A 16,314-nucleotide genomic window follows, 5' to 3' on the forward strand; every position below is an offset into this window, starting at 1 on the left:
AATTAATCTGTGGACAGAGAAGAACTTTCTGAGCATAAAACCAGTAGAAAAAAATCACAAAGGGGAAACCACGTACGTTTGACTGCATAATGATTACAAGCATCTGTGTAACAGAAATCATTGTGCAAACAACAAACTAACAACAATAACAAATTGCCACAGGTAAAAGTTTTGTTGTTTTTTTTTTTTGCGGTACGTGGGCCTCTCACTGTTGTGGCCTCTCCCGTTGCAGAGCACAGGCTCTGGACACGCAGGCTCAGCAGCCATGGCTCACGGGCCCAGCCGCTCCGCAGCATGTGGGATCTTCCCGGACCGGGGCACAAACCCGTGTCCCCTGCATCGGCAGGCGGACTCTCAACCACTGCGCCACCAGGGAAGCCCCTACTTTTTTTTTTTTAAGTATAATCACTCAAATAGTTTAAAAAAATGCTGAAGATCCTCAATAGAAATGAGCAAAGTGCAGGAAAAGACAACTCACAAAAGAAATACAAATGACTTTAAAACATTAAACAAACATTTTACTGCAGTAATCAGAAATGAGAGTATGGATCTTAATATCCTGTCATTAGCGTCAATAATGAATCTGGGCATCTCGCCAGGACTGTGACTTTTTTTTTCCTTAGTCTGACTCTGAAGCATCACAAAATTCTCAGTTGCCCTCTTTGCTAAGAAAAGATTACGTTATATTCTCCATATTTGGGTATTGTTAATGTTACCATGTCCTGATTCAATGAAAATTATGAAATTTTAAATTATGTGGTTTATGTATACTAACTTTTGTCAAAATACCTACCACACTAATAGAGAATTTATCAGATGTAGTGGTAGTCATATAATGAATAAAATAGGATCCTCATTTTTCACTTAAAATTTTTATTTTATCCAAGTATCTGGTATTACACCTATAAATTTGTAAATAGAGAGTGTATAATAATGCTATTTAGATTGCTTCTGTACCAAAAATTCTGAAGTATTTGCATAAACGTGGATAGTATGCCCTTTCTATATTTTCTCTTGTCAAAATCCTTTCCGTGGAATGAGAACATAAGAAGTGTATTCAGCTTTTAATACCTTTACTAGCTATTAGAGATGACTTTGCTAATTTTCTTAACATGCCCTCTTAGTTCTTTTTCCCTAGAAGAGTGGTAACTAGGTTACTGACATTATTGTAAATCAGCTGTCTTCTCTATTACTTGCATGTTGTAGAATAAATTAGGTCACTACTAATTATTCCTTAGTTACTTGGGCTTTTCAAACAGAAGCAAAGTAACATTTAGGAAGATTAGTTCTGTGAACATTTAATGGTTTGTACATGGTAACATGCTGATCAGTACTAGCAAGGAGACAACTGAAGTTGTCAGATTGTCAAGTGCCCTAAAAATACCCTACAGAATTTGTTGGAGCTCTTTACTTTTGTATCTTACTGTTAATACTGTAAATTTATATTGTACAGTATAAGGACTTTAATGTCAGATGTTATATTTTATTTAAATATTTGTCTGAAAAAAATTTTCTTTAGCATTTGTATAGTCATGGTCTTAAAAATTGACACTTGAAAAAGCTATTCTTGCTGTTACTCTCTTCATTTTCAGACAAGAGGGGCTGCTTTTTTCATTATTGCTGTGATCTGCCTATTGCTTTTCGACAATGATGATCTCATGGCTAAAATGGCTGAACACCGTATCCTTTTGCAAAAGATCGGAGTTTTTTAGTCTGGCACAATGGGAAATGAAGGAGTGACTGAATTATACTGATCAATCATGAATGAAACTTTCATAGGTTGATGTAGGTATTCTAAATCAGTATTCAAATAATGAATAAATTCATTCTAAATTAAATATTTTATAGCATCTCAATATCTTTTACAGCACCCTAAGTTTTCAGAAATTTAGGGACAATGAAAGAATATTTTAGAATGTCCTGATGCTATTAAAAAGAAAATAGGTGATTTACCACTCAACAAAATCAATCTATTTGCTCTCTTGTAATTTAACAATTTAAATGCTCCTTTTAGAAGTCAGTGGCAATTATTAAATAGAAACTTTTTTGAGATTAAATGAAAAACCTTTGGCATCTTGCCTGAAAGAAGAAGTTCAAATTCCTTAACCTGGTATTCGCCCTCTTGCTCTAAATTATTATTTCCAACTCATCCTCCACTTGTCTCTTATATAAACCCAACTTTCCAGTCAAATATATCTACTCATTTTCCTCTGCAGTCATGCACTGTTCCTTCCTATCTACATACCCTTGCCCACTCCATTTAGCAGGACTCAGAACACCAGTTTTGATCCTTGTGGTTACTGATACTGCTGTAAAACCTATTAGTTAACTAATGTCAGTTTACTTTGTTACAGTGAAAGAGGACAGCATGACTTTGCAGAACTCCAGGTTGATTGTTAGACATTTGTTGCCCACTGTACCCTCTTTTGCTTGTTGCTTGCTTTGCTGAGGCTTATGTGGTCAATGGCTTAGAAACAGATTTAGGACTGATTTTTATATGGCATATCCAATTCCATTGGATAGGAGTGATCTAAGGAGGTTCCTTGCTCTTGTCCCTTTGTCCTCTTTAGAGTATGCATGCATATGTCTTGGAGGTTAAGTACTAAAATTTAACAACTGTGCCTTAAGCACTATTATAATTGTTTTGGAGACAACAAAAGAAATATATATAGGCCATTCTAATTTATAAATCATGTCCCAAAATTAAATTTTTAATTATTTTCTTTTGTTTTTAAGGGAAACATATTGTTGAGGATAGTCAGGTTTGCCTTCAGATTAGTGTATAGTCAACCCAAAATAATGTAGCTAAAATTCCAGGAAGACTTCAGGATTCAAAGAGTTAATATTTGGAATTTTTTTTCCTTCATTCCAACTCACTTAGCTGAAGGACATCATGACAGTGCTCTAACTCACATGCTTTACACAGCCATTGCCTTCTTAGGTGTGGCAGATCACAAGGTATGTTCTTTTCTTTGTTCCTAAGGTGATCAAGAGATTCTGAAAAGTTACAGCAACTGTAGCTTTAAAAGTACATTTAAAATAAGTTATCAGTAATTTACAGTACTGCCAGCCATTTAAGTAGTTCAGTAATTTGGGTTATGGAAAAAACATGCTAGCTCCATTTCTTTAAATATTATGTATTTAAGACTTGAGTGTTGAACTGTGTGTTTCTAATGAGACTTATCTACTTTTACTCATAGGGTGGAGTATTATTGCTAGTACTGGCTTTGTGTTGTAAAGTTGGTTTTCATACAGCTTCCAGAAAACTCTCTATAGATATTGGTGGAACCAGACGTCTTCAAGCTTTATCCCATATTGTTTCTGTGCTTCTCTTATGCCCATGGGTCATTGTTCTTTCTGTGACAACTGAGGTAAGAGCAGGAATTTATTGGTAATAAGTAAAATAAATTGCTGTTATTTATAGATTTTAGTTCAGTACATTGTATTTTATTTCAATTTGATGTTGCAAGTGGCTTTAAATTATCAAGTACTATTACATTTATATATCCCTCCCATTCCTGTGGCCCATAGGAATCAGTTAAATACTAATAATAATATTAATAATAATGTAATACCTACCCACAAACCCAAGGATTATATATCACCAAGTATTTATAAAATTATTAAACAATAATGCTTCTTTTTTTAATACTTTGGGGAATACTAGGAAAATGTGCCAATATCTTATAACTCTTATATTTTGGCATTTTACAAATCATATTGAATCATGGGAATATTTGTTTATACATAAAGGAATTAACTAAAATATAAGATGTGAACTTTATACCCATATGGTATTAACAAATTTTTTTTTAATTTCTAGAGTAAAGTCGAGTCTTGGTTTTCTCTCATTATGCCTTTCACAACGGTTATTTTTTTTGTCATGATCCTGGATTTCTATGTCGATTCCATTTGTTCAGTCAAAATGGAAGTTTCCAAATGTGCCCGATATGGATCCTTTCCCATTTTTATTAGTGCTCTACTTTTTGGAAATTTTTGGACGCATCCCATAACAGACCAGCTTCGGGCCATAAACAAAGCAGCACACCAGGAGAGCACAGAACACGTCCTTTCTGGAGGAGTGGTAGTGAGCGCTATATTCTTCATTTTGTGTAAGCATTTTTCCCCTTAGCAAATTTCATCTTATGGATTCTGATGTTCAGTCATTTACTAAATTTGGGAATTTGTTCAATGCTTCATATATGTAGTGCTGAGAGATACTGTGTTGGGTTTTGGTGGCTTAAATTTTTTAAACTTTTATAATATCCCTCTTTTTTTTTTTTCTTCCGTTTTTAGCTGCCAACATCTTATCATCTCCTTCTAAGAGAGGACAGAAAGGTACCCTAATTGGATATTCTCCTGAAGGAACACCTCTCTATAACTTCATGGGTGATGCTTTTCAGCATAGCTCCCAGTCAATCCCTAGGTTTATTAAGGAATCACTAAAACAAATTCTTGAGGAGAATGACTCTAGGCAGATCTTTTACTTCTTGTGCTTGAATCTGGTAAGAGTTTTAAATATTAGTGGCATATCTTAAAAGCTTAATCTTTTAATTTTGACAGTTCTGGTATAATTTTAGTAATTCCCAAATAATTTTAGTAATTAGAAATGGGCTAAAATTATATTTTCTCTAAGTATTAGATTACAGGATCATATTCATACTACTTAAACAATTTTTTGAAGTATTTTAAAAACGGTTTAGTGTGCTATTTCAAATTAGTAGATATAGTAGTTTATAAAGATTTTTATCAGGAATTCCCTGGTGGTCCAGTGGTTAGGACTCCTTGCTCTCACTGCCAGGGGCCCAGGTTCAATCCCTGGTCGGGGAACTAAGATCCCACAAGCCACACGGCACAGCCAAAAAGAAAAAAAGATTTTTATCTACTCCTTATAAGATCTCACTGCCGACCAGTTTGCTAACATTTTATAGTCTAGTTTATTTAGTTCTACAGACATATAAATAAAACTATCCCCTTTTAAATAGTTTATAAGATAGACATATCTGATTTAGCTTGATTTCTTATAGTTTATATGAAATGAGGTTTCTTGTATGAGAACCAGTTAAATAACGAAAGAGACAGTTATATAATATCTTCAAGTAAGGTTTGGGTAACTAAAGGTTAAAATCCTTACGATTAAATTCTGATAAATCGCTCTTGAAACAGTATTTCCCAACATACTCCTCTCCTATTTTTTTTAAACGTGTTTTAGCTTTTTACCTTTGTGGAATTATTCTATGGCGTGTTGACCAATAGTCTGGGTCTGATCTCAGATGGATTTCACATGCTCTTTGACTGCTCTGCTTTGGTCATGGGACTTTTTGCAGCCCTGATGAGTAGATGGAAAGCAACTCGGATATTCTCCTATGGGTAGGTACCCTGACTGTCAAGGCTTGTAGCAAATTCCATCTTATAGAATAAAATTTTACCACTTTTAATACAAATTTAATTTTTCAGAGCTTCATTTTTCTTTAATTTAAAGTAGATAAGAGAAACTAAACCAAGCATTTGATAAATACTGAATGGCAGTAAGCTTAAGACTATATACTCCCTGACAAATCCCTCTCATAGGTAGATAGCAAAAAATCAGTTAAATAGTGAGCTATTTGGCCAACAGTGTTTCTTTGAGGTAATGGAATGTTCATGGTCATTCACATCTTTGCGGTTAGAAAGAGAATTCAAAATTTAAAGTGGCTCTGCATGCAGTAGCCTTTCACTAAGTCATCATTAGTGAAATGATGCAGTATCCTTTCACTAAGTGATCATTCAGTTCAGCGAATATTAGAATCCCTGATTTGTGCAAGATATTTTGATAAGAACTATTGTAAATAGGTTAATAAATTCAGCTCTTACTTTCAGCTGTTTATATTTTGAAAGATGGATGACCCCAAATTACAAAAAATTTTGATACAAAGCCCAATCTATGTGCTGTGACGGAGATACAGAGAACGCCAAAGGATTAAAGGAGAGAGAAGTAACTTCTTGTTAAGAAATTAGGACAGGCTTTGTGTAAGAAGGGACATTGACGAAGGACTTTGATAAATATATAAGATTTCAACAAACATATATGTATGGAAAGAACCTTCCAGCATTAGTATGATATTTATAATCTTGGTAATTTTCTAGTCTTACTATTTGTGTAATTGAAAATCTGTCATTGAAAATCATTTCCTCATTTGTAACATAATAATGTTTATACTTTAAAAATATTTGTCATTTTCCTTTTCTAAAAATATATTCTACATTTTTAGGTATGGCCGAATAGAAATTCTCTCTGGATTTATTAATGGGCTTTTTCTAGTGGTAATAGCTTTTTTCGTGTTTATGGAATCAGTGGCTAGATTAATTGATCCTCCGGAATTAGACACACACATGTTAACAGTAAGTCTTTTCATTTTCCTATTTGAATTTCTGCTCAAACTCATACAGCTTTTTCCCTGCTAAAGTTTAACTACTTGTAGTTATTGACCTAGGAAGGTTTTATTTACTTATTTTTTAATTTAAATTAACATAACTTCCTATCTTGCTATTTACATTTACACTGCTGACTCTTCGAAATTAATTAATACACTTTTCTCTAATACACTAGTAGTCAAATATTAGATAATATCCTAAAACAGTTTCTTTTCTGCCTTATTAAACGTTTTTGTTTGAAGATGTGTTTTTGAATACCTGAGGAAATATTCAAAGGCTTTACTCTAGATTAAATTACTGCTATGGCAACTTTTAATGTTTTCCCTGTACCTCCAAATCTTTACATGCGCTGTTCCTTATAGTTCTCACGCCCTTCCCTCACTTCTGCCCTTTTCGGCTTTGCTTCTAAAGTTGCCTTTGGTGGGATACTTTCCCTTAGTCCCTCTCTTCCCACCTTAAAGTGTGTTAGATTTCCCTTTCTGAATATTCCCATTGTATCTTGTACAACCTTCTTTTAGCAACATTGACTTATAACTGTTGTTTAGTTTTTCATTCTTCCACAATTAAGATATGTGTCGCTCAATATCAAAAAAACAAACAACCCAATCCAAAAATGGGCAGAAGACCTAAATAGACATTTCTCCAAAGAAGACATACAGATTGCCAACAAACACATGAAAGGATGCTCAACATCACTAATCATTAGAGAAATGCAAATCAGAACTACAATGAGGTATCACCTCACACCGGCCAGAATGGCCATCATCAAAAAATCTACAAACAATAAATGCTGGAGAGGGTGTGGAGAAAAGGGAGCCCTCTTGCACTGTTGGTGGGAATGTAAATTGATATAACCACTATGGAGAACAGTATGGAGGTTCCTTAAAAAACTACAAATAGAACTACCATACAAGCCAGCAATCCCACTACTGGGCATATACCCTGAGAAAACCATAATTCAAAAAGACACATGCACCACAATGTTCATTGCAGCTCTATTTACAACAGCCAGGACATAGAAGCAACCTAAGTGTCCATCAACAGATGAATGGATAAAGATGTGGCACATATATACAATGGAATATTGCTCAGCCATAAAAAGAAACAAAATTGAGTTATTTGTAGTGAGGTGGATGGACCTAGAGTCTGTCATACAGAGTGAAGTAAGTCAGAAAGAGAAAAACAAATACCGTATGCTAACACATGTATATGGAATCTTAAAAACAAACAAACAAAATGGCTCTGATGAACCTAGGGGCAGGACAGGAATAAAGACGCAGATGTAGAGAATGGACTTGAGGACATGGGGAGGGGGAAGGGTAAGCTGGGACGAAGTGAGGGAGTGGCATGGTCATATATACACTACCAAATGTAAAATAGATAGCTAGTGGGAAGCAGCCACAGAGCACAGGGAGATCAGCTTGGTGCTTTGTGACCACCTAGAGAGGTTGCATAGGGAGGGTGGGAGGGAGACGCAAGAGGGAGGGGATATGGGTATATATGTATATGTATAGCTGATTCACTTTGTTATACAGCAGAAACTAACACACCATTGTAAAGCAATTATGTATACTCCAGTAAAGATGTTAAAATTTTTTTTAATTTAAAAACTTAAAAATAAAACAAATGGATTTCTCTAAAGGAGAAATTGTAGATGTATGTAAATTAAATAGTGCCCTGAGCTAGAGCTACTATTCAAAATCATTTTGTAAGAGGGGATAATCAAGGGTAAGTATCCTTTGGGGTGTTATTGTGGCACCATTAAATCAAGATAATCTCATTTACTTTGTTTTTTAAAAAATACTTTTCCATTGTACTTTTTTTACTTTGGGAAATTTTACTATAGTTAAGAAACAGTAAGACTGTATTTATTTGTAATCCACTCATTAGTAAATTACAATCATTGCCTTTTAAAGTATTGATATTTACCTAGTAATATAAATGAGATTTCAGGTACAGTGTATACTTGCTCTAGTAAGCAGTACTTTCAAACTCTTTATTTAAATAAACAAAACAAAACTTTAGCATCATTTATTCATAAACCTTGAATCAAGTACATTTTTATTCTTAATCATTTAGTTAAAGCAAATCTAAATCCTTTTACTTGTGAGCACTTTGGTATTTGAAAGTTAAATGCTTCTTCTAAAATTCACACTTTTAAAATTTTCTTATTGAATTTAATGAGGTTTTACTATGAATATTTTCAAAACTATAAACCAAAAAACATATATAGCAACATAATAACTTTTAAATAACAAGTTTATTTTTTTAATTACAAATTTAAAGGTTTTCTTTTTTCTTTTTTCTAGCCAGTCTCAGTTGGAGGGCTGATAGTAAACCTTATAGGTATCTGTGCCTTTAGCCATGCCCATAACCATACCCATGGAGCTTCTCAAGGAAGCTGTCACTCATCTGATCACAGCCATTCACACCATGTGCATGGACACAGTGACCATGGGCACGGTCACAGCCACGGATCTGCAGGCAGAGGCATGAATGCTAACATGAGGGGTGAGTCCTTGCCAGATACTGTCCTACCTTTCAACTGTGTTCTGAATTGACATTGTTTATTTGTATTAAGTATTGGGCTCTTGGGACAATTTTATTTTAAAAACCCAACCTGTAACTAAAAAGAGATCTAAAGTCATCTGTTACAGAAAATACTCACAACTGTTCATAAATGTCAATTTTTAAAAATAAATTATTGTAATTATAGAGTCCTTTTCATAGTAACATTTGAGTAAATATTAGTTGCAAGGGAAACTGTGCATTACGCACTTTCACTATAAAAGAGCTAAGAAATTTTTATTGTACTGAAAAAAAATATGGGGGAAGTATCATTTATGTTGAGATATTTATTCTGATTTTTTATTTATTTATTTATTTATTTATTTGGCCACACCGCAAAGTGTGAAAGTGCGGAGTCCTAACCTCTGGACTGCCAGAGAATTCCCTATTCTGATATTTTAGTAGAAATAATTTAGGTAATGTCAAAACTTGGCTCATGTATGATTCCTAGGAAGCTTTCCCACACACCATCATAAAACTCACCACACTGGTAATAGTTGCCCACATCCTTACTTTCACCACTATGCCATGAATTCCTTGATGGAAGTGACCATGTTTAGTCATTTTGAAGTACCAGCCCCTAGCAGAGTGCCTGGTGAATAATAGGTACCTCGTAATATTTGTAGAATGAATAAAACAACTAAATTAAATGTGCTTTAATTTTTAATATTTTATGTATCTTACTTGTAGGTGTATTTCTACATGTTTTGGCAGACACACTTGGCAGTATTGGTGTGATCGTATCCACCATTCTTATAGAGCAGTTTGGATGGTTCATTGCTGATCCCCTCTGTTCTCTTTTTATCGCTATATTAATATTTCTCAGTGTTGTCCCACTGATTAAAGATGCCTGTCAGGTTCTCCTTCTGAGACTGCCACCAGAATATGAAAAAGAACTACATATTGCCTTAGAAAAGGTACTGTGTATAATTTGTTTACTAGTCTTCTTCCTTTTAAAATAGTATTTGAAATTAAATAAGTTGACCTAATGAGAAATGAAAATGACAGTCTTGTAGGAAAATGGACTGATAATATAAACAGGCAATTCATAGAAAAACCAAACACAAAATAGAATGTATTTCAGCTTGTGGTTTGCCATATCTTATTATTTATTTGTTTGTTTATTTATTTGTTTATTGGCTGCATTGGGTCTTCGTTGCTGTGCGCGGGCTTTCTCTAGTTGCAGTGAGTGGGGGCTACTCTTCGTTGCGGTGCGCGGGCTTCTCATTACGGTGGCTTCTCTGGTTGCAGAGCACGGGCTCTAGGCACACGGGCTTCAGTAGTTGTGGCATGTAGGCTCAGTAGTTGTGGCACATGGGCTTAGTTGCTCCACAGCATGTAGGATCTTCCCGGACCAGGGCTCGAATCTGTGTCCCCTGCATTGGCAGGCGGATTCTTAACCACTGCGCCACCAGGGAAGTCCCTGACATATCATATTAAAGTAATTAGGATCTGCTGATGAACAGTTGGCATCTTGAATACTTAAGGTATAGCATCTTAACCCACTGGTTTCATAAATAAAATTAGTAAAGTTTTCTCACTTTCTCATAATTGGCGACTAATACATCCTACTAAAAAAGAAAGTTTTTTATTTCAAAAATAATACATATCCATTACAGAAAGCTTCAAAGTAGAAAAAAGAAAAAATAATAATCACATATAATTTCACCACCTGGAAAGAAACACTTTTTTTTTTAATTTATCTATTTATTTATTTATTGGTTTTTTTGTTTGTTTTTTTGGCTGCATTGGGTCTTTGTTGCTGTGCATGGGCTTTCTCTAGTTGTGGTGAGCAGGGACTTCTCATTGCGGTGTGTGGGCTTCTCATTGCGGTGGCTTCTCTTGTTGCAGAGCACGGGCTCTAGGCACGTGGGCCTCAGTAGTTGTGGCATGTGGGCTCAGTAGTTGTGGCTCACAGGCTCTAGAGCGCAGGCTCACTAGTTGTGGCGCACGGGCCCAGTTGCTCCATGGCATGTGAGATCTTCCCGGACCAGGGCTTGAACCCATGTCCCCTGCATTGGCAGGCGGATTCCTAACCACTGCCCCACCAGGGAAGCCCAGAAACACTTTTGGGTCATTTTTCTGTATAAAAATATTTTTAAAATAAAAATGGCCAAAAAAATGTTTTGTACTGCTTTGTAAATTTTTCCCCACTTAATTATATCATGCTGATAAATATTCTAATACATTTTTAATGACAGGGTAGTGTTACATTGTGTGGATAGTCTATAATTTATTTAACTAGCCCTCCGTTGTTGAACATGAAGGATATCTTTTGCATGTGTTATCTCAAATATAACAAATAATACTGGAATGTTTGTATCAATATAAAGGAAACAACATGGTTTATTGAACGTATCCAATGTTTAGACTAGGCAAAGTACATCTTACATCGGTGAAAATGGGTGTAAAGTCACCTGTGTAACCCTGTTCACTTCCTATTCCAAACTTCCTTCCCTGGCATCACTGCCAGGTCAAAATATTTTAGACACCTTTACTTGAAGTTAGTTGTCCCTCCCATTCCTTTCTCATTCTGGGCTCTCCTTATTACTTTTTTTTTTTTTAATCAGCTTAATAATGGTTTCTGGACTAGAAAGACTGCTTTGTGTTCAGTAAATTAGCCTTCAAATCCATTTATATCACCTCTCCTTTTATTTGACAGCTACAGAAAATTGAAGGATTAATATCATACCGAGACCCACATTTTTGGCGTCATTCTGCCAATATTGTGGCAGGAACAATTCATATACAGGTGACATCTGATGTGCTGGAACAAAGAATAGTACAGCAGGTAATAATCTTAAGTTTTTAAAATAATTTCAGTTGAGGTAATTGCACACATTGTAAGTTATACAGCTCAGTAGTCATTTAATTGTTTAAAAATATCATTCTTACAGCTGTCCAAGGATAAGTTGTTTTTTTACATCTAGATTTGTTTTATATCCAAAAATGGTAAAAAATAAAGTCAAGTTTTAGTATGTGGAGGACAAGCTTAAGTTAATGTAAAAAAAATTCATTTGTAATCCACCTTGGTTCCCAATAGATGGTCAAGAAATAAGTTATTATAAATATAGTCCTAAGTTAATAATAATAATAAAGTTGGCAGGTATGTGTCATGGTTGGAGATAAGGATCAAAACAGTTCCTGTATCCCTATTCTAGACCTACCGAATTGGAAACAGTAGCTGTTTTCCTTTTCTACTTTGAATGTCAGGTCAGTGATTTACTGGCCTTCTAAAAGATCCTATGTAATATTTGACCAGCTAAATAATAAACATTATTTTAAGGACTTATCATTGACTGTCTGTGGCTATTTTAAAAAATGTGATATCTATTATTTAATCCAAGTGCACTAAATGCATTAATCTAAATGCTTTTAAATGTATGGATTTTTATAACAGGTTACAGGAATACTTAAAGATGCTGGAGTAAACAATTTAACAATTCAAGTGGAAAAAGAAGCATACTTTCAACATATGTCTGGCCTAAGTACTGGATTTCATGATGTTCTGGCTATGACAAAACAAATGGAGTCCATGAAATACTACAAAGATGGTACTTACATCATGTGAGATAACTTGGGAATTACCCCTGGGGCATGAACAATGAAGATGAAATGACCGGGTATTTATAATATCGCCAGAAGGAAGAAAATTGCACATAATTAATTGTACAGAAACATTTTGTGGTATTTGAAAAAAATTTTAAAGCTCCCTACAGTTGGATCAAGGAATCTTTCTTAAAGGAAATTTAAATACAGAATGAAGCGTTAATTGTACAAGTAAAATAATTGTTTAAATTACGTGTAAAACAGGAAACTTAAAATTTAAGTGAACATGATGTATCATATCATCTTCAAAAGTGAACATATAATGATGGATTCTAGTGAAGACCAAAATAACTTCTGTGTGTTTACTTTCTGTAAGAAAGCATCTCCATTGTAAATAATGTATTTACATGTTTATTACAAAGACCCAAATGAAAAATTTTTAGTCAATTTTTTGCATAGCCCTAGGATAAAATAGGAATAAAAGTTCTATATTTATGGATTTTCTGTATATAAAACTGGTTTCTAATTATAACTTAAATCCATTAAGTAAAACCTGTATTGCCACTTTAAATGTAAACTAAATTATTTGGGAGAAACTTCAACCACTGATATGAGGCAGCAGTGAAAATAGTGAAGGATAACATGACAGTTTTTGATGTATTACAAAAGCCAACCACTCTGTAAAATAAATTTTTTTACTTTTGGTAATATTTGCAAATGAATACTTTATTAGGGTAAAGAACTTAGACTAAGTTGTGTTCATGTTATTCACTCTGTCTTCTTCCTCTAAAGTAGAATATTCCATTTCTTGTTATGCATCTGGCATTCCAAGTTGCTTATTAAGCTGGTATCCAAGCAATGCTAGGCTTTTCATCTTTTCATATGTTGTGGAACAGCCAGTGGAGAGAGTCATAAATAATTGTCAACTCAGAGTTAATTTTCTGCCTATAGATGTAACTTTTTTTTAAATTTCTGGAACATGTAGATGTAGAAGAAATATCAAAGAATTAGGTGGTTATTTTAAAGTTTAATAAGTAAATCTTGTTCATAAACCCTTGGGCACTATGAAATCAAAATACTTACTCTATAACTACTTTCTATAGTAATATCTATATTTTTTTATTTCCAATTTAAACTGAATGTATAGTCTGAAAAGACTGTATGATAAATAGATACATAATAATATATGCAGTTTTATGAACACCAAAGAATGTTGACCAAGAGAAACTTTTGAATACCTATTTATAAGCATCTGAGTATTTTCACTCTTATACTAGGAATTTTGATAAGTAGGATGAATTAATTTTAGTATGGATACTATTTTCTTATCTATACCATAATGGCAAACATGTATTTAAATCATATTTTTGTCTTACAAATTTAAAATGTGAGAGGTTTTAGAAATTTGTTATAAGTTATTTTGATATTTCTTGTCTTCTCTTTACACATTTTCTGGTCCAGAATCTTCGATACATATTAAAATTTTTGAGTGGTGGGAAAATAATTGCATATTGATGTTTTAATGTAATTTTTATACATTAAAAAATTTTAAGTAGATAGGTACAATAAATATTACATCATTTTTTTAATTGTCATTTCCCTTGGAAGGCATAAAAATAGCAAGAAAATTAAACTAATGTGATGGACAACTATCAAGATGAGAGAGAATGCAACACTGAAGGATGAGGGAGTGCAGATGGAAAGTAGGGAAACTCCAGTATGGAGAGCACCAGGGTCCTGGTTCTGGCTCATACAAACCATATGACTTTAGGCAAATCAGCCTCTCTGGGTATCTTTTTTTTCCTCATACATAAAATGAGAATACAATCTGCTCAAATTCACGGATACAGAGCAACTGGAACCCACACACTGCCAGTAGGAATTTGAAATGACGCAGCCACTTTGGAGAACCGTTTGGCCATTTCTTTTAACGTTAAGCATACAGCTCTCCTGTGACCCAGCAGTTCTACTCCTGGGTATTTACCCAAGAGAAATGGAAACATGTCTATAGAAAGAGTGGTACAAGAATGTACATCTTCTTGAGACCCCAAAACCGGAAAGAATCCAAATGTCCATCATCGAGAGAATGGATAAGTAAGTTATGGTGTATTTACAATGGACTACTTACTCAGCAGTTTTTTAAAAATTACTGTTACAAACAATATAAGTGAATCTCAAAAACATTATAAGTGAGGGGCTTCCCTGACAGTCCAGTGGTTAAGACTCTTCGCTCCCAATGCAGGGGGCACGGATTCAATCCCTGGTTTGGGAACTAAGATCCTACATGCCGCAGGGTGCGACAAAAATATATATATATATGGGTGTGTGTGTGTGTATATATGCCAGCCACAAAAGAGGTCTACTATATGGTTCCATGTATATAAAGTACAAAAACAGAGAAGACTACTCTATAGTGTTAGAGCATAGAAATTTTCAATAGAGCATTAATTTTCAATTTCTGTCATAACAAATTACCACAAACTTAGGGCTTAACACAAACTTATTATCTTACAATTCTGTAGGTCAGAAGTCCAGTATGGGACTCACTGGGCTAAAATCAAGTTGCCACCGGGCTGCATTTCTTTCTGGAGGCTCTCATAATCTATTTCCTTGCTCATTCAAGTTGTTAGCTGAATTCAGTCCTAATGATTGTGACTGAGGTCCCTGTTCCTTTGCTGGTATTCCCAACTTCTAGAGACCACCTGCATTTTTTGGCTTGTGGCCCCTTTCCTCCATCCTCACTTGTGGCCCCTCTCCTCCATCCTCAAAGCCAGCAAGAATAGGTCATGTGCTTCTTATACTTCAAATCTCTCCTGCCTCTCCTTCCACTGTAGCACCTTTCTCTGACTGACTCTTCTGTCTTCCTCTTCTACTTTTAAGGACTCTTGTGGTTACATTGGGCCCACCCAGGTACCAGATAATCCCCTATCTCAAAGTCCCTTTTGCCGTGTAACATAGTCACAGGTATGTTCATATTCACAGGTTCTGGGCATAAGGACAAGGACATCTTTCTGGGGGTCGTTATTTTGCCTGCCACGTGTTTGCCTTGCAAAGACTGGGAGTTTGTTAGAAAAAAAAAAGGGCAGGGAGATCTTTTTGGAGTGATGGAAGTGTTCTATATCTAGAGCACAGTGGTGGTTACACAGATGTATACAATTGTCAAAATCTGAAGTATAACTTCTGCATTTTCTTTTTCAAGTGCTTTTATAATTTGCTAGTAATTATTCGAAGCTACTGTGTGGTAAGCACACAATTATCCATTTTTTCTCCTAGTACTCTGGTATTATCACATAATAAGTTAGCTATAACTGATCTAGTTCAATAACACAGTATAGTGGACTAGATTTTTTTCAGATACATTGTTCCTGTTTGTGGCTATTTTCCACTTGAATTTAAAGGCCAAGGAGGTTTCCTCTGCAACAAAGTACAATACATAGATCTGTCAATATTAATATTCACACAGTTATGGAAAGCCTATTTAAGAAAATAATACAATTCAGTAGTTTATTTTTTTTTAAAACATTGAATAAATCCATTCATACTCAACAAAATGCAATGAAGTTCTTTATAGCAAGACACTGCTCTAGGAGCTAGGGATAAAATCACCAATAAAACAGTCCTGCCCTAAAGGAGCTTACTTTCAAGTGTAGGACACAGACTAATATGTAAAAATGTCAGATTGTGATGAGCACTATGAGGAAAAGCAATAACTTATTGAACCCTTGCTGTGTACCAGGCAGGCAGTGTTCTAAGCAATCAGTATGTGTAATTATTATCCCCATT

At 34.6% G+C, this 16,314-nt stretch overlaps 1 protein-coding gene across 2 annotated transcripts in view; it reads left to right on the forward strand.

The window, feature by feature from the left end:
* Positions 1–14,640, forward strand: part of SLC30A5 (solute carrier family 30 member 5) — a 30,826-nt gene extending 16,186 nt beyond the window's left edge. The window contains exons 6-16 of one of the 2 annotated variants that reach the window (XM_089908941.1): positions 1,593–1,680; positions 2,882–2,958; positions 3,201–3,371; positions 3,824–4,112; positions 4,297–4,338; positions 5,274–5,370; positions 6,252–6,381; positions 8,724–8,925; positions 9,673–9,899; positions 11,645–11,773; positions 12,383–14,640. In XM_089908941.1, coding sequence (XP_089765067.1) covers positions 1,593–1,680; positions 2,882–2,958; positions 3,201–3,371; positions 3,824–4,112; positions 4,297–4,338; positions 5,274–5,370; positions 6,252–6,381; positions 8,724–8,925; positions 9,673–9,899; positions 11,645–11,773; positions 12,383–12,553 — 1,623 coding nt within the window. In that variant the 3' untranslated portion in view covers positions 12,554–14,640. Of the gene's footprint in view, positions 1–1,592; positions 1,681–2,881; positions 2,959–3,200; positions 3,372–3,823; positions 4,113–4,296; positions 4,506–5,212; positions 5,371–6,251; positions 6,382–8,723; positions 8,926–9,672; positions 9,900–11,644; positions 11,774–12,382 lie in introns of both variants that reach the window. The other variant, XM_022596116.3, reaches the window with a different exon arrangement.
* Positions 14,641–16,314: the final 1,674 nt, after the last annotated feature.

This window comes from Delphinapterus leucas, chromosome 3, assembly GCF_059928025.1.
Source record: "Delphinapterus leucas isolate spDelLeu-1000000601 "Yukka" chromosome 3, BTC_Dleu_Yukka2, whole genome shotgun sequence".
In the NCBI taxonomy this organism is placed as follows: Eukaryota; Metazoa; Chordata; class Mammalia; order Artiodactyla; family Monodontidae; genus Delphinapterus; species Delphinapterus leucas.